This window comes from Petromyzon marinus, unplaced genomic scaffold (assembly GCF_048934315.1).
Source record: "Petromyzon marinus isolate PM22_M1 ecotype Great Lakes invasive population unplaced genomic scaffold, UKy_Petmar_22M1.pri1.0 PM_G_Scaffold_14, whole genome shotgun sequence".
Taxonomy (NCBI): Eukaryota; Metazoa; Chordata; class Hyperoartia; order Petromyzontiformes; family Petromyzontidae; genus Petromyzon; species Petromyzon marinus.
The window spans coordinates 2,866,831-2,891,590 of record NW_027422695.1 but is presented as its reverse complement, the minus strand read 5'-3'; the positions used below and the strand labels follow the sequence as shown (position 1 = coordinate 2,891,590).

The following is a 24,760-nucleotide window of genomic DNA, read 5'->3' as shown; positions in this document are numbered from 1 at the left end:
GAGACCCATCGACTCACAAAGAGACCCATAGACTCACACAGAGACCCATAGACTCACACAGAGACCCATAGACTCACACAGAGACCCACAGACTCACACAGAGACCCATAGACTCACAAAGCGACCCATAGACTCACACAGAGATCCAAAGACTCACACATAGACCCATAGACTCACACAGAGACCCATAAACTCACACAGAGACCCATAGACTCACACAGAGACCCATAGACTCACACAGAGACCCATAGACTCACACAGAGACCCATAGATTCACGCAGAGACACATAGACTCACACAGAGACCCACAGACTCACACAGAGACCCATAGACTCACACAGAGACCCACACACTCACACAGAGACCCATAGACTCACACAGAGACACATAGACTCACACAGAGACCCATAGACTCACACAGAGACACATAGACTCACACAGAGACCCATAGACTCACACAGAGACCCACAGACTCACACAGAGACCCATAGACTCACACAGAGACCCACAGACTCACACAGAGTCCCACAGACTCGCACAGAGATCCACAGACTCACACAGAGACCCATAGACTAACACAGAGACCCATAAACTCACACAGAGACCCATAGATTCACACAGAGACCCATAGACTCACACAGAGACCCATAGACTCACACAGAGACACATAGACTCACACAGAGACCCATAGAATCACACAGAGACACATAGACTCACACAGAGACCCATAGACTCACACAGAGACACATAGACTCACACAGAGACCCATAGACTCACACAGAGACACATAGACTCACACAGAGACCCATAGACTCACACAGAGACCCATAGACTCACACAGAGACCCACAGACTCACACAGACACCCACAGACTCGCACAGAGATGCACAGACTCACACATAGACCCATAGACTCACACAGAGTCCCATAAACTCACACAGAGACCCATAGACTCACACAAAGACCCATAGACTTACACAGAGACCCACAGACTCACACAGAGACCCATAGACTCACACAGAGACCCACAGACTCACACAGAGACCCACAGACTCACACAGAGTCCCACAGACTCGCACAGAGATCCACAGACTCACACAGAGACCCATAGACTCACACAGAGACCCATAGACTCACACAGAGACCCATAGACTCACACAACGACCCATAGACTCACACAGAGACCCATAGACTCACACAGAGATCCATAGACTCACACAGAGACCCATAGACTCACACAGAGACTCGCAGACTCGCATAGAGACCCATAGACTCAATCAGAGACCCATAGACTCAGACAGAGACCCACAGACTCACACAGAGACCCACAGACTCACACAGAGACCCCCTTGACTCACACAGAGACCCATAGACTCACATAGAGACCCATAGACTCACACAGAGACCCACAGACTCGCACAGAGACCCATAGACTCACACAGCAGAGACCCATAGACTCACACATAGACCCATAGACTCACACAGAGACCCACAGACTCGCACAGAGACCCACAGACTCGCACAGAGACCCATAGACTCACACAGCAGAGACCCATAGACTCACAGCAGAGACCCATAGACTCACGCAGAGACCCACAGATTCACACAGAGACACATAGACTCACACAGAGACCCATAGACTCACACAGAGACCCATAGACTCACACAGAGACACATAGACTCGCACAGAGACCCACAGACTCGCACAGAGACCCATAGACTCACACAGCAGAGACCCATAGACTCACGCAGAGACCCATAGACTCACACAGAGACCCACAGACTCGCACAGAGACCCACAGACTCGCACAGAGACCCATAGACTCACACAGCAGAGACCCATAGACTCACAGCAGAGTCCCACAGACTCACACAGAGACACATAGACTCACACAGAGACCCATAGACTCCCACAGAGACCCATAGACTCACACAGAGACCCATAGACTCACACAGAGACACATAGACTCACACAGAGACCCACATACTCACACAGAGACCCACAGACTCACACAGAGACCCATAGACTCACACAGAGACCCATAGACTCACACAGAGACCCATTGACTCACACAGAGACCCATAGACTCACACAGAGACACATAGACTCACACAGAGACCCATAGACTCACACAGAGACACATAGACCCACACAGAGACCCATAGACTCACACAGAGACCCATAGACTCACACAGAGACCCACAGACTCACACAGAGACCCATAGACTCACACAGAGACCCACAGACTCGCACAGAGACGCACAGACTCGCACAGAGATCCACAGACTCACACAGAGACCCATAGACTCACACAGAGGCCCATAGACTCATACAGAGACCCGTAGACTCACACAGAGAACCATAGACTCACACAGAGACCCATAGACTCACACAGAGACACAGACTCACACAGTGACCCACAGATGTACACAGAAACCCATAGACTCACACAGAGACCCATAGACTCACACAGAGAACCATAGACTCACACAGAGACCCATAGACTCACACAAAGACCTATAGACTCACACAGAGACCCATAGACTCGCATAGAGACCCATAGACTCAATCAGAGACACATAGACTCACACAGAGACACATAGACTCACACAGAGACCCATAGACTCACACAGAGACCCACAGACTCACACAGAGACCCATAGACTCACACAGAGACCCACAGACTCACTCAGACACCCACAGACTCGCACAGAGATCCACAGACTCACACATAGACCCATAGACTCACACAGAGACCCATAAACTCACACAGAGACCCATAGACTCACACAAAGACCCATAGACTTACACAGAGACCCACAGACTCACACAGAGACCCATAGACTCACACAGAGACCTACAGACTCACACAGAGACCCACAGACTCACACAGAGTCCCACAGACTCGCACAGAGATCCACAGACTCACACAGAGACCCATAGACTTACACAGAGACCCATAGACTCACACAGAGACCCATAGACTCACACAACGACCCATAGACTCACACAGAGATCCATAGACTCACACAGAGATCCATAGACTCACACAGAGACCCATAGACTCACACAGAGACCCGCAGACTCGCATAGAGACCCATAGACTCAATCAGAGACCCATAGACTCAGACAGAGACCCACAGACTCACACAGAGACCCACAGACTCACACAGAGACCCCTTGACTCACACACAGACCCATAGACTCACATAGAGACCCATAGACTCACACAGAGACCCACAGACTCACACAGAGACCCATAGACTCACACAGAGACACATAGACCCACACAGAGACCCATAGACTCACACAGAGACCCATAGACTCACACAGAGACCCACAGACTCACACAGAGACCCATAGACTCACACAGAGACCCACAGACTCACACAGAGACGCACAGACTCGCACAGAGATCCACAGACTCACACAGAGACCCATAGACTCACACAGAGGCCCATAGACTCATACAGAGACCCGTAGACTCACACAGAGAACCATAGACTCACACAGAGACCCATAGACTCACACAGAGACACAGACTCACACAGTGACCCACAGATGTACACAGAAACCCATAGACTCACACAGAGACCCATAGACTCACACAGAGACCCATAGACTCACACAGAGACCCATAGACTCACACAAAGACCTATAGACTCACACAGAGACCCATAGACTCGCATAGAGACCCATAGACTCAATCAGAGACACATAGACTCACACAGAGACACATAGACTCACACAGAGACCCATAGACTCACACAGAGACCCACAGACTCACACAGAGACCCATAGACTCACACAGAGACCCACAGACTCACTCAGACACCCACAGACTCGCACAGAGATCCACAGACTCACACATAGACCCATAGACTCACACAGAGACCCATAAACTCACACAGAGACCCATAGACTCACACAAAGACCCATAGACTTACACAGAGACCCACAGACTCACACAGAGACCCATAGACTCACACAGAGACCTACAGACTCACGCAGAGACCCACAGACTCACACAGAGTCCCACAGACTCGTACAGAGATCCACAGACTCACACAGAGACCCTTAGACTCACACAGAGACCCATAGACTCACACAGAGACCCATAGACTCACACAACGACCCATAGACTCACACAGAGACCCATAGACTCACACAGAGATCCATAGACTCACACAGAGACCCATAGACTCACACAGAGACCCATAGACTCACACAGAGACCAAAAGACTCACTCAGAGACCCATAGACTCACGCAGAGACCCATAGACTCACATAGAGACCCATAGACTCACTCAGAGACCCATAGACTCACACAGAGACCCTTAGACTCACACAGAGACCCATAGACTCACACAGAGACCCACAGACTCACACAGAGACACATAGACTCACACAGAGACCCATAGACTCACACAGAGACACATAGACTCACACAGAGACACATAGACTCACACAGAGACCCATAGACTCACACAGAGACCCATAGACTCACACAGAGACCCACAGACTCACACAGAGACCCACAGACTCACACAGAGACCCATAGACTCACACAGAGGCCCATAGACTCACACAGAGACCCATAGACTCACACAGAGACCCATAGACTCACACAGAGACACATAGACTCACACAGAGACTCATAGACTCACACAGAGACACATAGACTCACACAGAGACCCATAGACCCACACAGAGACCCATAGACTCACACAGAGACCCATAGACTCACACAGAGACCCACAGACTTACACAGAAACCCATAGACTCGCATAGAGATCCACAGACTCACACATAGACCCATAGACTAACACAGAGACCCATAAACTCACACAGAGACCCATAGACTCACACAGAGACACATAGACTCACACAGAGACCCATAGACTCACACAGAGACCCACAGACTCACACAGAGACCCATAGACTCACACAGAGACCCACAGACTCACACAGAGACCCACAGACTCGCACAGAGATCCACAGACTCACACATAGACCCATAGACTCACACAGAGACCCATAAAGTCACACAGAGACCCATAGACTCACACAGAGACCGATAGACTTACACAGAGACCCACAGACTCACACAGAGACCCATAGACTCACACAGAGACCCACAGACTCACACAGAGACCCATCGACTCACAAAGAGACCCATAGACTCACACAGAGACCCATAGACTCACACAGAGACCCATAGACTCACACAGAGACCCACAGACTCACACAGAGACCCATAGACTCACAAAGCGACCCATAGACTCACACAGAGATCCAAAGACTCACACATAGACCCATAGACTCACACAGAGACCCATAAACTCACACAGAGACCCATAGACTCACACAGAGACCCATAGACTCACACAGAGACCCATAGACTCACACAGAGACCCATAGATTCACGCAGAGACACATAGACTCACACAGAGACCCACAGACTCACACAGAGACCCATAGACTCACACAGAGACCCACACACTCACACAGAGACCCATAGACTCACACAGAGACACATAGACTCACACAGAGACCCATAGACTCACACAGAGACACATAGACTCACACAGAGACCCATAGACTCACACAGAGACCCACAGACTCACACAGAGACCCATAGACTCACACAGAGACCCACAGACTCACACAGAGTCCCACAGACTCGCACAGAGATCCACAGACTCACACAGAGACCCATAGACTAACACAGAGACCCATAAACTCACACAGAGACCCATAGATTCACACAGAGACCCATAGACTCACACAGAGACCCATAGACTCACACAGAGACACATAGACTCACACAGAGACCCATAGAATCACACAGAGACACATAGACTCACACAGAGACCCATAGACTCACACAGAGACACATAGACTCACACAGAGACCCATAGACTCACACAGAGACACATAGACTCACACAGAGACCCATATACTCACACAGAGACCCATAGACTCACACAGAGACCCACAGACTCACACAGACACCCACAGACTCGCACAGAGATGCACAGACTCACACATAGACCCATAGACTCACACAGAGTCCCATAAACTCACACAGAGACCCATAGACTCACACAAAGACCCATAGACTTACACAGAGACCCACAGACTCACACAGAGACCCATAGACTCACACAGAGACCCACAGACTCACACAGAGACCCACAGACTCACACAGAGTCCCACAGACTCGCACAGAGATCCACAGACTCACACAGAGACCCATAGACTCACACAGAGACCCATAGAATCACACAGAGACCCATAGACTCACACAACGACCCATAGACTCACACAGAGACCCATAGACTCACACAGAGATCCATAGACTCACACAGAGACCCATAGACTCACACAGAGACTTGCAGACTCGCATAGAGACCCATAGACTCAATCAGAGACCCATAGACTCAGACAGAGACCCACAGACTCACACAGAGACCCACAGACTCACACAGAGACCCCCTTGACTCACACAGAGACCCATAGACTCACATAGAGACCCATAGACTCACACAGAGACCCACAGACTCACACAGAGACCCATCGACTCACAAAGAGACCCATAGACTCACACAGAGACCCATAGACTCACACAGAGACCCATAGACTCACACAGAGACCCACAGACTCACACAGAGACCCATAGACTCACAAAGCGACCCATAGACTCACACAGAGATCCAAAGACTCACACATAGACCCATAGACTCACACAGAGACCCATAAACTCACACAGAGACCCATAGACTCACACAGAGACCCATAGACTCACACAGAGACCCATAGACTCACACAGAGACCCATAGATTCACGCAGAGACACATAGACTCACACAGAGACCCACAGACTCACACAGAGACCCATAGACTCACACAGAGACCCACACACTCACACAGAGACCCATAGACTCACACAGAGACACATAGACTCACACAGAGACCCATAGACTCACACAGAGACACATAGACTCACACAGAGACCCATAGACTCACACAGAGACCCACAGACTCACACAGAGACCCATAGACTCACACAGAGACCCACAGACTCACACAGAGTCCCACAGACTCGCACAGAGATCCACAGACTCACACAGAGACCCATAGACTAACACAGAGACCCATAAACTCACACAGAGACCCATAGATTCACACAGAGACCCATAGACTCACACAGAGACCCATAGACTCACACAGAGACACATAGACTCACACAGAGACCCATAGAATCACACAGAGACACATAGACTCACACAGAGACCCATAGACTCACACAGAGACACATAGACTCACACAGAGACCCATAGACTCACACAGAGACACATAGACTCACACAGAGACCCATATACTCACACAGAGACCCATAGACTCACACAGAGACCCACAGACTCACACAGACACCCACAGACTCGCACAGAGATGCACAGACTCACACATAGACCCATAGACTCACACAGAGTCCCATAAACTCACACAGAGACCCATAGACTCACACAAAGACCCATAGACTTACACAGAGACCCACAGACTCACACAGAGACCCATAGACTCACACAGAGACCCACAGACTCACACAGAGACCCACAGACTCACACAGAGTCCCACAGACTCGCACAGAGATCCACAGACTCACACAGAGACCCATAGACTCACACAGAGACCCATAGAATCACACAGAGACCCATAGACTCACACAACGACCCATAGACTCACACAGAGACCCATAGACTCACACAGAGATCCATAGACTCACACAGAGACCCATAGACTCACACAGAGACTCGCAGACTCGCATAGAGACCCATAGACTCAATCAGAGACCCATAGACTCAGACAGAGACCCACAGACTCACACAGAGACCCACAGACTCACACAGAGACCCCCTTGACTCACACAGAGACCCATAGACTCACATAGAGACCCATAGACTCACACAGAGACCCACAGACTCGCACAGAGACCCATAGACTCACACAGCAGAGACCCATAGACTCACGCATAGACCCATAGACTCACACAGAGACCCACAGACTCGCACAGAGACCCACAGACTCGCACAGAGACCCATAGACTCACACAGCAGAGACCCATAGACTCACAGCAGAGACCCATAGACTCACGCAGAGACCCACAGATTCACACAGAGACACATAGACTCACACAGAGACCCATAGACTCACACAGAGACCTATAGACTCACACAGAGACACATAGACTCGCACAGAGACCCACAGACTCGCACAGAGACCCATAGACTCACACAGCAGAGACCCATAGACTCACGCAGAGACCCATAGACTCACACAGAGACCCACAGACTCGCACAGAGACCCACAGACTCGCACAGAGACCCATAGACTCACACAGCAGAGACCCATAGACTCACAGCAGAGTCCCACAGACTCACACAGAGACACATAGACTCACACAGAGACCCATAGACTCACACAGAGACCCATAGACTCACACAGAGACCCATAGACTCACACAGAGACACATAGACTCACACAGAGACCCACATACTCACACAGAGACCCACAGACTCACACAGAGACCCATAGACTCACACAGAGACCCATAGACTCACACAGAGACCCATTGACTCACACAGAGACCCATAGACTCACACAGAGACACATAGACTCACACAGAGACCCATAGACTCACACAGAGACACATAGACCCACACAGAGACCCATAGACTCACACAGAGACCCATAGACTCACACAGAGACCCACAGACTCACACAGAGACCCATATACTCACACAGAGACCCACAGACTCGCACAGAGACGCACAGACTCGCACAGAGATCCACAGACTCACACAGAGACCCATAGACTCACACAGAGGCCCATAGACTCATACAGAGACCCGTAGACTCACACAGAGAACCATAGACTCACACAGAGACCCATAGACTCACACAGAGACACAGACTCACACAGTGACCCACAGATGTACACAGAAACCCATAGACTCACACAGAGACCCATAGACTCACACAGAGACCCATAGACTCACACAGAGACCCATAGACTCACACAAAGACCTATAGACTCACACAGAGACCCATAGACTCGCATAGAGACCCATAGACTCAATCAGAGACACATAGACTCACACAGAGACACATAGACTCACACAGAGACCCATAGACTCACACAGAGACCCACAGACTCACACAGAGACCCATAGACTCACACAGAGACCCACAGACTCACTCAGACACCCACAGACTCGCACAGAGATCCACAGACTCACACATAGACCCATAGACTCACACAGAGACCCATAAACTCACACAGAGACCCATAGACTCACACAAAGACCCATAGACTTACACAGAGACCCACAGACTCACACAGAGACCCATAGACTCACACAGAGACCTACAGACTCACACAGAGACCCACAGACTCACACAGAGTCCCACAGACTCGCACAGAGATCCACAGACTCACACAGAGACCCATAGACTCACACAGAGACCCATAGACTCACACAGAGACCCATAGACTCACACAACGACCCATAGACTCACACAGAGATCCATAGACTCACACAGAGATCCATAGACTCACACAGAGACCCATAGACTCACACAGAGACCCGCAGACTCGCATAGAGACCCATAGACTCAATCAGAGACCCATAGACTCAGACAGAGACCCACAGACTCACACAGAGACCCACAGACTCACACAGAGACCCCTTGACTCACACACAGACCCATAGACTCACATAGAGACCCATAGACTCACACAGAGACCCACAGACTCGCACAGAGACCCACAGACTCCCACAGAGACCCATAGACTCACACAGCAGAGACCCATAGACTCACGCAGAGACCCCTAGACTCACACAGAGACCCACAGACTCGCACAGAGACCCACAGACTCGCACAGAGACCCATAGACTCACACAGCAGAGACCCATAGACTCACAGCAGAGACCCATAGACTCACGCAGAGACCCACAGATTCACACAGAGACACATAGACTCACACAGAGACCCATAGACTCACACAGAGACCCAATAGACTCACACAGAGACACATAGACTCGCACAGAGACCCACAGACTCGCACAGAGACCCATAGACTCACACAGCAGAGACCCATAGACTCACGCAGAGACCCATAGACTCACACAGAGACCCACAGACTCGCACAGAGACCCACAGACTCGCACAGAGACCCATAGACTCACACAGCAGAGACCCATAGACTCACAGCAGAGTCCCACAGACTCACATAGAGACACATAGACTCACACAGAGACCCATAGACTCACACAGAGACCCATAGACTCACACAGAGACCCATAGACTCACACAGAGACACATAGACTCACACAGAGACCCACAGACTCACACATAGACCCACAGACTCACACAGAGACACATAGACTCACACAGAGACCCATAGACTCACACAGAGACCCACAGACTCACACAGAGACCCATAGACTCACACAGAGACCCACAGACTCACACAGACACCCACAGACTCGCACAGAGATCCACAGACTCACACATAGACCCATAGACTCACACAGAGACCCATAAACTCACACAGAGACCCATAGACTCACACAAAGACCCATAGACTTACACAGAGACCCACAGACTCACACAGAGACCCATAGACTCACACAGAGACCTACAGACTCACACAGAGACCCACAGACTCACACAGAGTCCCACAGACTTGCACAGAGATCCACAGACTCACACAGAGACCCATAGACTCATACAGAGACCCATAGACTCACACAGAGACCCATAGACTCACACAACGACCCATAGACTCACACAGAGACCCATAGACTCACACAGAGATCCATAGACTCACACAGAGACCCATAGACTCACACAGAGACCCGCAGACTCGCATAGAGACCCATAGACTCAATCAGAGACCCATAGACTCAGACAGAGACCCACAGACTCACACAGAGACCCACAGACTCACACAGAGACCCCTTGACTCACACACAGACCCATAGACTCACATAGAGACCCATAGACTCACACAGAGACCCACAGACTCGCACAGAGACCCACAGACTCCCACAGAGACCCATAGACTCACACAGCAGAGACCCATAGACTCACGCAGAGACCCCTAGACTCACACAGAGACCCACAGACTCGCACAGAGACCCACAGACTCGCACAGAGACCCATAGACTCACACAGCAGAGACCCATAGACTCACAGCAGAGACCCATAGACTCACGCAGAGACCCACAGATTCACACAGAGACACATAGACTCACACAGAGACCCATAGACTCACACAGAGACCCAATAGACTCACACAGAGACACATAGACTCGCACAGAGACCCACAGACTCGCACAGAGACCCATAGACTCACACAGCAGAGACCCATAGACTCAAGCAGAGACCCATAGACTCACACAGAGACCCACAGACTCGCACAGAGACCCACAGACTCGCACAGAGACCCATAGACTCACACAGCAGAGACCCATAGACTCACAGCAGAGTCCCACAGACTCACACAGAGACACATAGACTCACACAGAGACCCACAGACTCACTCAGACACCCACAGACTCGCACAGAGATCCACAGACTCACACATAGACCCATAGACTCACACAGAGACCCATAAACTCACACAGAGACCCATAGACTCACACAAAGACCCATAGACTTACACAGAGACCCACAGACTCACACAGAGACCCATAGACTCACACAGAGACCTACAGACTCACACAGAGACCCACAGACTCACACAGAGTCCCACAGACTCGCACAGAGATCCACAGACTCACACAGAGACCCATAGACTCACACAGAGACCCATAGACTCACACAGAGACCCATAGACTCACACAACGACCCATAGACTCACACAGAGATCCATAGACTCACACAGAGATCCATAGACTCACACAGAGACCCATAGACTCACACAGAGACCCGCAGACTCGCATAGAGACCCATAGACTCAATCAGAGACCCATAGACTCAGACAGAGACCCACAGACTCACACAGAGACCCACAGACTCACACAGAGACCCCTTGACTCACACACAGACCCATAGACTCACATAGAGACCCATAGACTCACACAGAGACCCACAGACTCGCACAGAGACCCACAGACTCCCACAGAGACCCATAGACTCACACAGCAGAGACCCATAGACTCACGCAGAGACCCCTAGACTCACACAGAGACCCACAGACTCGCACAGAGACCCACAGACTCGCACAGAGACCCATAGACTCACACAGCAGAGACCCATAGACTCACAGCAGAGACCCATAGACTCACGCAGAGACCCACAGATTCACACAGAGACACATAGACTCACACAGAGACCCATAGACTCACACAGAGACCCAATAGACTCACACAGAGACACATAGACTCGCACAGAGACCCACAGACTCGCACAGAGACCCATAGACTCACACAGCAGAGACCCATAGACTCACGCAGAGACCCATAGACTCACACAGAGACCCACAGACTCGCACAGAGACCCACAGACTCGCACAGAGACCCATAGACTCACACAGCAGAGACCCATAGACTCACAGCAGAGTCCCACAGACTCACATAGAGACACATAGACTCACACAGAGACCCATAGACTCACACAGAGACCCATAGACTCACACAGAGACCCATAGACTCACACAGAGACACATAGACTCACACAGAGACCCACAGACTCACACATAGACCCACAGACTCACACAGAGACACATAGACTCACACAGAGACCCATAGACTCACACAGAGACCCACAGACTCACACAGAGACCCATAGACTCACACAGAGACCCACAGACTCACACAGACACCCACAGACTCGCACAGAGATCCACAGACTCACACATAGACCCATAGACTCACACAGAGACCCATAAACTCACACAGAGACCCATAGACTCACACAAAGACCCATAGACTTACACAGAGACCCACAGACTCACACAGAGACCCATAGACTCACACAGAGACCTACAGACTCACACAGAGACCCACAGACTCACACAGAGTCCCACAGACTTGCACAGAGATCCACAGACTCACACAGAGACCCATAGACTCATACAGAGACCCATAGACTCACACAGAGACCCATAGACTCACACAACGACCCATAGACTCACACAGAGACCCATAGACTCACACAGAGATCCATAGACTCACACAGAGACCCATAGACTCACACAGAGACCCGCAGACTCGCATAGAGACCCATAGACTCAATCAGAGACCCATAGACTCAGACAGAGACCCACAGACTCACACAGAGACCCACAGACTCACACAGAGACCCCTTGACTCACACACAGACCCATAGACTCACATAGAGACCCATAGACTCACACAGAGACCCACAGACTCGCACAGAGACCCACAGACTCCCACAGAGACCCATAGACTCACACAGCAGAGACCCATAGACTCACGCAGAGACCCCTAGACTCACACAGAGACCCACAGACTCGCACAGAGACCCACAGACTCGCACAGAGACCCATAGACTCACACAGCAGAGACCCATAGACTCACAGCAGAGACCCATAGACTCACGCAGAGACCCACAGATTCACACAGAGACACATAGACTCACACAGAGACCCATAGACTCACACAGAGACCCAATAGACTCACACAGAGACACATAGACTCGCACAGAGACCCACAGACTCGCACAGAGACCCATAGACTCACACAGCAGAGACCCATAGACTCAAGCAGAGACCCATAGACTCACACAGAGACCCACAGACTCGCACAGAGACCCACAGACTCGCACAGAGACCCATAGACTCACACAGCAGAGACCCATAGACTCACAGCAGAGTCCCACAGACTCACACAGAGACACATAGACTCACACAGAGACCCATAGACTCACACAGAGACCCATAGACTCACACAGAGACCCATAGACTCACACAGAGACACATAGACTCACACAGAGACCCACAGACTCACACATAGACCCACAGACTCACACAGAGACCCATAGACTCACACAGAGACCCATAGACTCACACAGAGACCCATTGACTCACACAGAGACCCATAGACTCACACAGAGACACATAGACTCACACAGAGACCCATAGACTCACACAGAGACACATAGACCCACACAGAGACCCATAGACTCACACAGAGACCCATAGACTCACACAGAGACCCACAGACTCACACAGAGACCCATAGACTCACACAGAGACCCACAGACTCGCACAGATCCACAGACTCACACAGAGACCTATAGACTCACACAGAGACCCATAGACTCATACAGAGACCCATAGACTCACACAGAGAACCATAGACTCACACAGAGACCCATAGACTCACACAGAGACACAGACTCACACAGTGACCCACAGACTTACACAGAGACCCATAGACTCACACAGAGACCCATAGACTCACACAGAGACCCATAGACTCACACAGAGACCCATAGACTCACACAAAGACCCATAGACTCACACAGAGACCCATAGACTCGCATAGAGACCCATAGACTCAATCAGAGACCCATAGACTCAGACAGAGACCCACAGACTCACACAGAGACCCACAGACTCGCACAGAGACCCATAGACTCACACAGCAGAGACCCATAGTCTCACGCAGAGACCCATAGACTCACACAGAGACCCACAGACTCGCACAGAGACCCACAGACTCGCACAGAGACCCATAGACTCACACAGCATAGACCCATAGACTCACGCAGAGACCCATAGACTCACGCAGAGACCCATAGACTTCACACAGACTGCTTCCTACCCTCTGTTTGTGTCCTTGTATACAACGCCTGAATACTCCTCCTTTCTGCCTCCACCACTATCACCATCACCCGTCACCACCACCACCGTCACCACCACCGTCACCACCACCGTCACCACCACCACCGTCACCACCACCACCACTCTGTGTGTGCGCAGGAGAAGGAGGGGCGTGGGTTTGACCTGGGGTCTGGCCTCGTGGTCACCTCTCTGTCCGCAAGTTGGCAAGCCTTGCGATAGAGGCGCCCGCTCGCCCGCTCACTCACTCACTCGCTCACTCACTCACTCACCCGCTCACTCACCCACTCACTCACTCACTTACACACTCACCCGCTCACTCACTCACCCACTCACACACTCACTCACTCACCCGCGCACTCACCCACTCACTCACTCACACACTCACCCACTCACTCACTCGCTCACTCACTCACCCGCTCACTCACCCACTCACTCACTCACACACTCACTCACCCGCTCACTAACTCACCCACTCACACACTCACTCACTCACCCGCTCACTCACCCACTCACTCACACACTCACCCACTCACTCACCCACTCACTCACCCACTCACTCATTCACCCACTCGCTCACTCACCTACTCGCTCACTCACTCACTCAGCAGCTGTGAGCTCACTCACTCGCTCACTCACTCACTCACATACTCACTCACTCACACACTCACTCACCCACTCACTCGCTCGCTCACTCACCCACTCACTCACTCACCCACTCACTCACTCACACACCCACTCACTCACCCACTGACTCACTCACTCACACACCCACTCACACACTCACTCACTCACCCGCTCACTCACCCACTCACTCACACACTCACCCACTCACTCACCCACTCACTCATTCACCCACTCGCTCACTCACCTACTCGCTCACTCACTCAGCAGCTGTGAGCTCACTCACTCGCTCACTCACTCACATACTCACTCACTCACACACTCACTCACTCACCCACTCACTCGCTCGCTCACTCACCCACTCACTCACTCACCCACTCACTCACACACCCACTCACTCACCCACTAACTCACTCACTCGCTCACTCACTCACTCGCTAACTCACCGGCTGTTAGCTCAATCACACAACCAATCCTCGACTGTGAGCGCATTCACCTAGCTGTGAACTCGCTCGCTCACCATCTGCTCACTCACTCTCTCACCAGCTGCGAGCTCTCACTCAGTCACCAATGCCAACACTATCAGTAGCCATAGGAGAGACATGCCCACGTGTCACAGTGTGTGCGCGGCAGCTGTTGGAGACGCAGCAGTAGCAGCAGCAGCAATGGAAACAGCTCATGCAGGAGCAGCAGTAGCAACATCAGCAATGAAAACAGCTCGTGTAGGAGCAGCAGTAGCAGCAGCAGCAATGGAAACAGCTCGTGTAGGAACAGTAGTAGCAGCAGCAGCAGCAATGGAAACAGCTCGTGTAGGAGTAGCAGCAGCAGCAGCAATGGAAACAGCTCATGTAGGAGCAGCAGTAGCAGCAGCAGCAGCAATGGAAACAGCTCATGTAGGAACAGCAGTAGCAGCAGCTGTAGCACAAGCTGTAGGAGCAGCTGCGGCAAATAGCTTTAGTTGAAACTGTATCAACAACAGCCGAACCAGCTGTATCATCAACTTAGCAGAACCAGCTGTATCAGCAACTGTAGCAGAACCAGCTGTATCAACAACTTAGCAGAACCAGCTGTATCATCAACTGTAGCAGAACCAGCTGTGTCAACAACAGCAGAATCAGCTGTATCAACAACAGCAGAACCAGCTGTATCATCAACTGTAGTAGAACTACCTGTATCAACAACAGCAGAACCAGCTGTGTCAACAACTTAGCAGAACCAGCTGTAGCATCAACTTAGCAGAACCAGCTGTATCATCAACTTAGCAGAACCAGCTGTATCATCAACTTAGCAGAACCAGCTGTATCATCAACTGTAGCAGAACCAGCTGTATCATCAACAGCAGAACCAACTGTATCAACAACATAGCAGAACCAGCTGTATCATCAACTTAGCAGAACCAGCTGTATCATCAACTGTAGTAGAACCAGCTGTATCATTAACTTAGTAGAACCAGCTGTATCATCAACTGTAGTAGAACCAGCTGTATCATCAACAGCAGAACCAGCTGTCAACAACATAGCAGAACCAGCTGTATCATCAACAGCAGAACCAGCTGTATCATCAACTTAGCAGAACCAGCTGTATCATCAACTTAGCAGAACCAGCTGTATCAACAACAGCAGAACCAGCTGTATCATCAACTGTAGCAGAACCACCTGTATCAACAACTTAGCAGAATCAGCTGTGTCAACAACTTAGCAGAACCAGCTGTATCAACAACTGTAGCAGAACCAGCTGTATCATCAACTTAGCAGAACCAGCTGTATCAACAACAGCAGAACCAGCTGTATCAACAACTTAGCAGAACCAGCTGTATCAACAACTTAGCAGAACCAGCTGTATCAGCAACTGCAGAACTAGCTGTATCAACAACTTAGCAGAACCAGCTGTATCATCAACTGTAGTAGAACCAGCTGTATCATCAACTTAGCAGAACCAGCTGTATCAACAACTTAGCAGAACCAGCTGTATCATCAACTTAGCAGAACCAGCTGTATCATCAACTTAGCAGAACCAGCTGTATCATTAACTTAGTAGAACCAGCTGTATCAACAACAGCAGAACCAGCTGTATCAACAACTTAGCAGAACCAGCTGTATCAGCAACTTAGCAGAACCAGCTGTATCATTAACTTAGTAGAACCAGCTGTATCAACAACAGCAGAACCAGCTGTATCAACAACTTAGCAGAACCAGCTGTATCAGCAACTTAGCAGAACCAGCTGTATCATTAACTTAGTAGAACCAGCTGTATCAACAACAGCAGAACCAGCTGTATCAACAACTTAGCAGAACCAGCTGTATCAGCAACTTAGCAGAATCAGCTGTGTCAACAACTTAGCAGAACCAGCTGTATCAACAACTGTAGCAGAACCAGCTGTATCATCAACTTAGCAGAACCAGCTGTATCAACAACTTAGCAGAACCAGCTGTATCAACAACTTAGCAGAACCAGCTGTATCAACAACTTAGCAGAACCAGCTGTATCAGCAACAGCAGAACCAGCTGTATCAACAACTTAGCAGAACCAGTTGTATCATCAACTGTAGTAGAACCAGCTGTATCATTAACTTAGTAGAACCAGCTGTATCAACAACAGCAGAACCAGCTGTATCAACAACTTAGCAGAACCAGCTGTATCAGCAACTTAGCAGAACCAGCTGTATCATTAACTTAGTAGAACCAGCTGTATCAACAACAGCAGAACCAGCTGTATCAACAACTTAGCAGAACCAGCTGTATCAGCAACTTAGCAGAACCAGCTGTATCATTAACTTAGTAGAACCAGCTGTATCAACAACAGCAGAACCAGCTGTATCAACAACTTAGCAGAACCAGCTGTATCAGCAACTTATCAGAATCAGCTGTGTCAACAACTTAGCAGAACCAGCTGTATCAACAACTGTAGCAGAACCAGCTGTATCATCAACTTAGCAGAACCAGCTGTATCAACTTAGCAGAACCAGCTGTATCAACAACTTAGCAGAACCAGCTGTATCAACAACTTAGCAGAACCAGCTGTATCAGCAACAGCAGAACCAGCTGTATCAACAACTTAGCAGAACCAGTTGTATCATCAACTGTAGTAGAACCAGCTGTATCATTAACTTAGTAGAACCAGCTGTATCAACAACAGCAGAACCAGCTGTATCAACAACTTAGCAGAACCAGCTGTATCAGCAACTTAGCAGAACCAGCTGTATCATTAACTTAGTAGAACCAGCTGTATCAACAACAGCAGAACCAGCTGTATCAACAACTTAGCAGAACCAGCTGTATCAGCAACTTAGCAGAACCAGCTGTATCATTAACTTAGTAGAACCAGCTGTATCAACAACAGCAGAACCAGCTGTATCAACAACTTAGCAGAACCAGCTGTATCAGCAACTTATCAGAATCAGCTGTGTCAACAACTTAGCAGAACCAGCTGTATCAACAACTGTAGCAGAACCAGCTGTATCATCAACTTAGCAGAACCAGCTGTATCAACAACAGCAGAACCAGCTGTATCAACAACTTAGCAGAACCAGCTGTATCAACAACTTAGCAGAACCAGCTGTATCAGCAACAGCAGAACCAGCTGTATCAACAACTTAGCAGAACCAGCTGTATAATCAACTGTAGTAGAACCAGCTGTATCATCAACTTAGCAGAACCAGCTGTATCATCAACTTAGCAGAACCAGCTGTATCATCATCTGTAGTAGAACCAGCTGTATCAACAACTTAGCAGAACCAGCTGTATCAACAACTTAGCAGAACCAGCTGTATCAACAACAGCAGAACCAGCTGTATCAACAACTTAGCAGAACCAGCTGTATCAACAACTTAGCAGAACCAGCTGTATCAGCAACTTAGCAGAACCAGCTGTATCATTAACTTAGTAGAACCAGCTGTATCAACAACAGCAGAACCAGCTGTATCAACAACTTAGCAGAACCAGCTGTATCAGCAACTTAGCAGAACCAGCTGTATCATTAACTTAGTAGAACCAGCTGTATCAACAACAGCAGAACCAGCTGTATCAACAACTTAGCAGAACCAGCTGTATCAGCAACTTAGCAGAACCAGCTGTATCATTAACTTAGTAGAACCAGCTGTATCAACAACAGCAGAACCAGCTGTATCAACAACTTAGCAGAACCAGCTGTATCAAAAACTTAGCAGAACCAGCTGTATCATCAACTGTAGTAGAACCAGCTGTATCAGCAACTTAGCAGAACCAGCTTTATCAGCAACAGCAGAACCAGCTGTATCAGCAACAGCAGAACCAGCTGTATCAACAACTTAGCAGAACCAGCTGTATCATCAACTTAGCAGAACCAGCTGTATCAACAACAGCAGAACCAGCTGTATCAGCAACTTAGTAGAACCTGCTGTATCATCAACAGCAGAACCAGCTGTGTCAACAACAGTAGAACCAGCTGTATCATCAACTGTAGAACCAGGTACCTGCCGTGTGTACGTGCCATGTGTACGTGCCGTGTGTACCTGCCGTGTGTACCTGCCGTGTGTACCTGCCGTGTGTACCTGCCGTGTGTACGCGCCGTGTGTACGCACCGTGTGTACGTGCGTTGTCGTGTGCGCGTGGTGGTGGTGGTGGTGGCGGGGGGTGGAGCGGCAGTGCAGCGGTTAGTGCGCTGCGATGCCAAGTTGGCGACCTGGTCACCTGGTCACTTGGTCACCTGGTCACCTGGCGACCTGGCGACCTGATGACCTGGTGACCTGGTGACCTGGCAACCTGATAACCTGGTGACCTGAAAACCTGGTCACCTGGTGACCTGATAACCTGGTGACCTGATAACCTGGTGACCTGATAACCTGGTGACCTGGTGACCAAGCAACCTGGTCACCTGGTGACCTGGCAACCTGATAACTTGGTGACCTGGTAACCTGATAACCTGGTCACCTGATAACCTGGTGACTTGATAACCTGGTCACCTGGTGACCTGATAACCTGGTGACCTGGTAACCTGATAACCTGGTCACCTGGTGACCTGATAACCTGGTCACCTGGCGACCTGATAACCTGGTGACCTGGTAACCTGATAACCTGGTGACCTGATAACCTGGTCACCTGGCGACCTGATAACCTGCTCACCTGGTGACCTGATAACCTGGTCACCTGGTGACCTGATAACCTGGTGACCCGATAACCTGATAACCTGGTGACCTGATAACCTGGTGACCTGATAACCTGTTCACCTGGTGACCTGATAACCTGCTCACCTGGTGACCTGGCAACCTGATAACCTGGTCATCTGGCGACCTGATAACCTGGTGACCTGGTAACCTGATAACCTGGTGACCTGATAACCTGGTGACCTGATAACCTGGTGACCTGGCGACCTGATAAACTGCTCACCTGGTGACCTGATAACCTGCTCACTTGGTGACCTGATAACCTCATGACCTGATAACCTGCTCGCCTGGTGACCTGATAACCTGCTCACCTGGTGACCTGATAACCTGCTCACCTGGTGACCTGGCAACCTGATAACCTGGTCACCTGGTGACCTTGTCACCAGGTGACCTGGTGACACAGTGACCTGGCAACCTGATCACCTTGCGACCCTGGCGACCTGTTCACCCGACGACCTGGTTACCTGGCAACCTGGTGACCTGGCGACGCAGTTACCCCGCGACCTGGCAACCTGGTAACCAGGTGACCCGGTCACCTGGCAACCTGGTGACCCAGTCATCTGGTGACCTGGTAACCTGGTGACCCAGTCACCTGGTGACCTAGTGACCCAGTCACTTGGTGACCTGGTGACCCAGTCACCTGGTAACCTGGTGACCCAGTCACCTGGTGACCTGGTGACCCACTCACCTGGTGACCTGGTAACCTGGTGACCCAGTCACCTGGTCACCTGGCAAATCCGGCGACCCGGGTTCGATTCCCGGCTAACATTGTCGGCGATCGATAAATACGACCCTCCCCTAGGTCGACTCAGCCTCAAACGAGTACCCTGGTGCGATTTGTGAAGCGTCGGCACCCGGGGAGACAAAGGCGGCCGGCCGTGGCCCTGGTCACCCCTTCCCCCCACCCCCTCGTGTGCTGTGCTGCTCAGCAACACTTGCCCCATCAGCCTGTTGAAGGCTACACGGGGAATCTTTGTCTTGTGTGATGCGAATTAACGCGCACGTACGCCTTTTCCACTGGCCACACCCGAACCGAGCCAGCTCGTGGGGTCCCCTGGCACGGTACGGGTGGTGTTTTTCCACTGGCCACACCCGAACCGAGCCAGCTCGTGGGGTCCCCTGGCACGGCACGGGTGGTGTTTTTCCACTGGCCACACCCGAACCGAGCCAGCTCGTGGGGTCCCCTGGCACGGCACGGGTGGTGTTTTTCCACTGGCCACACCAGAACCGAGCCAGCTCGTGGGGTCACCTGGCACGGTACGGGTGGTGTTTTTCCACTGGCCACACCCGAACCAAGCCAGCTCGTGGGGTCCTCTGCCACGGTACAGGTGGGGTTTTCCACTGGCCACACCCGAACCAAGCCAGCTCATGGGGTCCCCTGGCACGGTACGGGTGGTGTTTTTCCACTGGCCAAACCCGAACCGAGCCGACTCGTATGGTCTCTGGCACGGCACGGGTGGTGGTTTTTCCATTAGCCACACCTGAGTGGAGGCAGCGCACCAGGCCCACTAACTGGCACAGTACGGGCGTTTTATGTTTTTTTTTCTTCCCGTTTGCCGAGCCGAGCTTGAACCGAACTGTGGTCGAGTCTCTACTGCTGCTGCCGCTCTCGCAAGACGACGACGACGACTGAGTCTTGACTCAGGCGTGGGGGGGGGGGGCAAGCAGGGCCAGGGCTGCGGGGGGGGGGGGGGGCAAGCAGGGCCAGGGCCGTGGGAGGGGGGGGCAAGCAGGGCCAGGGCCGTGGGGGCAGGGAGCTAAGGACGGAGTTCACTTTGCTGCGACGTCGCTACGCCCGCGCCGGCTGGGGAACATCTCTGATGTGCAGTGGTTAAGCGAGGGATGTTGGTGTGCGCGCGTGCGCGTGCGTGGTTACCGTTTTGACCACCGTTGTGTCAGCCGCCGCTTGTTGAGAGTCCACGCGTGCGTAGTTACCGTTTTGACCACCGTTGTGTCAGCCGCCGCTTGTTGAGAGTCCACGCGTGTTGGCGGGGGCGGCGGTGTTAGCCGCGACTTCGCGATAAAACAATAAAAGCGACTTCTTTTGTAACGCGTGGAGGAGCGTTGAGTGAACGGTGGTGTTCGGTTGGGGTTCTCTGGGTGGATGATCGCTGCCGCTGCCGCTGCCGCTGCTGCTGCTTCACAGCCACCAGCGGCATCGTCTCCAACATCACCAGCAGCAGCAGTAGCATCACAATCAATATCAGCAGCAGTCGCATCACAATCAATATCAGCACCAGTAGCATCACAATCAATATCAGCAGCAGTCGCATCACAATCAATATCAGCACCAGTAGCATCACAATCAATATCAGCAGCAGTCGCATCACAATCAATATCAGCACCAGTAGCATCACAATCAATATCAGCAGCAGTAGCATCACAATCAATATCAGCACCAGCGGCATCACAATCGATATCAGCACCAGTAGCATCACAATAAATATCAGCAGCAGTAGCATCACAATCAATATCAGCACCAGTAGCATCACAATCAATATCAGCACCAGTAGCATCACAATCGATATCAGCACCAGTAGCATCACAATCAATATCAGCATCAGTAGCATCACAATCAATATCAGCAGCAGTAGCATCACAATCAATATCAGCACCAGCAGCATCATAATCAATATCAGCACCAGTAGCATCACAATCAATATCACCACCAGTAGCTTAAGCAATCAATATCAGCACCAGTAGCATCACAATCGATATCAGCAGCAGTAGCATCACAATCAATATCAGCAGCAGTAGCATCGCAATATCAGCACCAGTAGCTTCAAAATCAATATCAGCACCAGTAGCATCACAATCAATAGCAGCAGTAGCTTCACAATCAATATCAGCACCAGTAGCATCACAATCGATATCAGCACCAGTAGCTTCACAATCAATATCAGCACCAGTAGCTTCACAATCAATATCAGCACCAGTAGCATCACAATCAATATCAGCACTAATAGCATCACAATCAATATCGGCACCAGTAGCATCACAATCAATATCGGCACCAGTAGCATCACAATCAATATCAGCACCAGTAGCATCACAATCAATATCGGCACCAGTAGCTTCACAATATCAGCACCAGTAGCATCACAATCAATATCGGCAGCAGCATCACAATCAATATCAGCACCAGTAGCATCACAATCGGACATGTGAGCATGATAGTGCAATCCAAAGGACATGTGAGCATGAGATATCTAAGCGAGAGGCACAGAGAGACTCACAGAGTGTCGGAAATAACAGCTGACATATGCAGGTAGGATGGAAACATCACAGTCAGTTATGACTTGACCTGGCTAATAACGTCCTTCCAATGATTGCTCAGTTTGTACCGAATCTTCTCGCTTGAAGTTGTGTCTGTGTTCATATATCTGGATGGCTTCATGAACAAATCTCTGAAGGTAGCCGGCAGGTTTGCAGAGTACCTCCGTCTTGGAAAAATCAATGTCGTGCGAGCCCACAGTGTTGAAACAATGATCAGCAACGGCAGAGGTATTGGGCCTACCGTGTTTCAGATCCGCCTTGTGTTCATGCGCGCGGTCCAAGACGTGTCGTTTCATATTCTTGGTTCTTTCGGTAAAGTCACATTGAAGGGAAACAAAATAATAAAATATTTTAATTAATTGTTTCCCTTCAACGTGACTTTACCGAAAGAACCAATAATATGCATAACTGCAGTCACGAAAGCTTTAAATCAAAACATGTCGTTTCGTTTCCCCGATGTCACTGTGCTGTGTTGAAACGAACCCAGATCTTGTTGTTTGTTTAAGATTTTAGAACTATGTTTGGTAACCCCTGCTATGTACGGCGAAGTGATGGTTTTGGTTGGATCCTCAGAAGGTTGACTCCCCATGGCTGGGGAGACAGCTTTGCGGATTGTATCTGTTCATCCTGAGGGGTTGGTGCACGTGCTCCAACTCACTGGCTAGGTGGCGCTGGTCGCAGATGCAATGTAGTGTTTTGATGAGGGAATTCTTCTGGGCTGGATGTTGGTGGGAGTCAGGCTTTAGATAGGCATCCGTGTGGGTGGCTTTCCTGTACACCGAATGTCCCGACGAGCCATCAGGTCTCTTCTCGATCAAAACATCCAGGAATGGTAGCTTTCC

At 50.5% G+C, this 24,760-nt stretch overlaps 1 protein-coding gene across 1 annotated transcript in view; it reads left to right on the top strand.

Annotated features, from left to right (window-relative positions):
• The window catches only part of LOC142910258 (uncharacterized), a 162,952-nt gene extending 140,677 nt beyond the window's left edge, over positions 1 to 22,275 (top strand). The window contains exon 2 of the mRNA XM_076059961.1: positions 22,204 to 22,275. Coding sequence (XP_075916076.1) covers positions 22,204 to 22,275 — 72 coding nt within the window. The remainder of the gene's footprint in view (positions 1 to 22,203) is intronic.
• Positions 22,276 to 24,760: the final 2,485 nt, after the last annotated feature.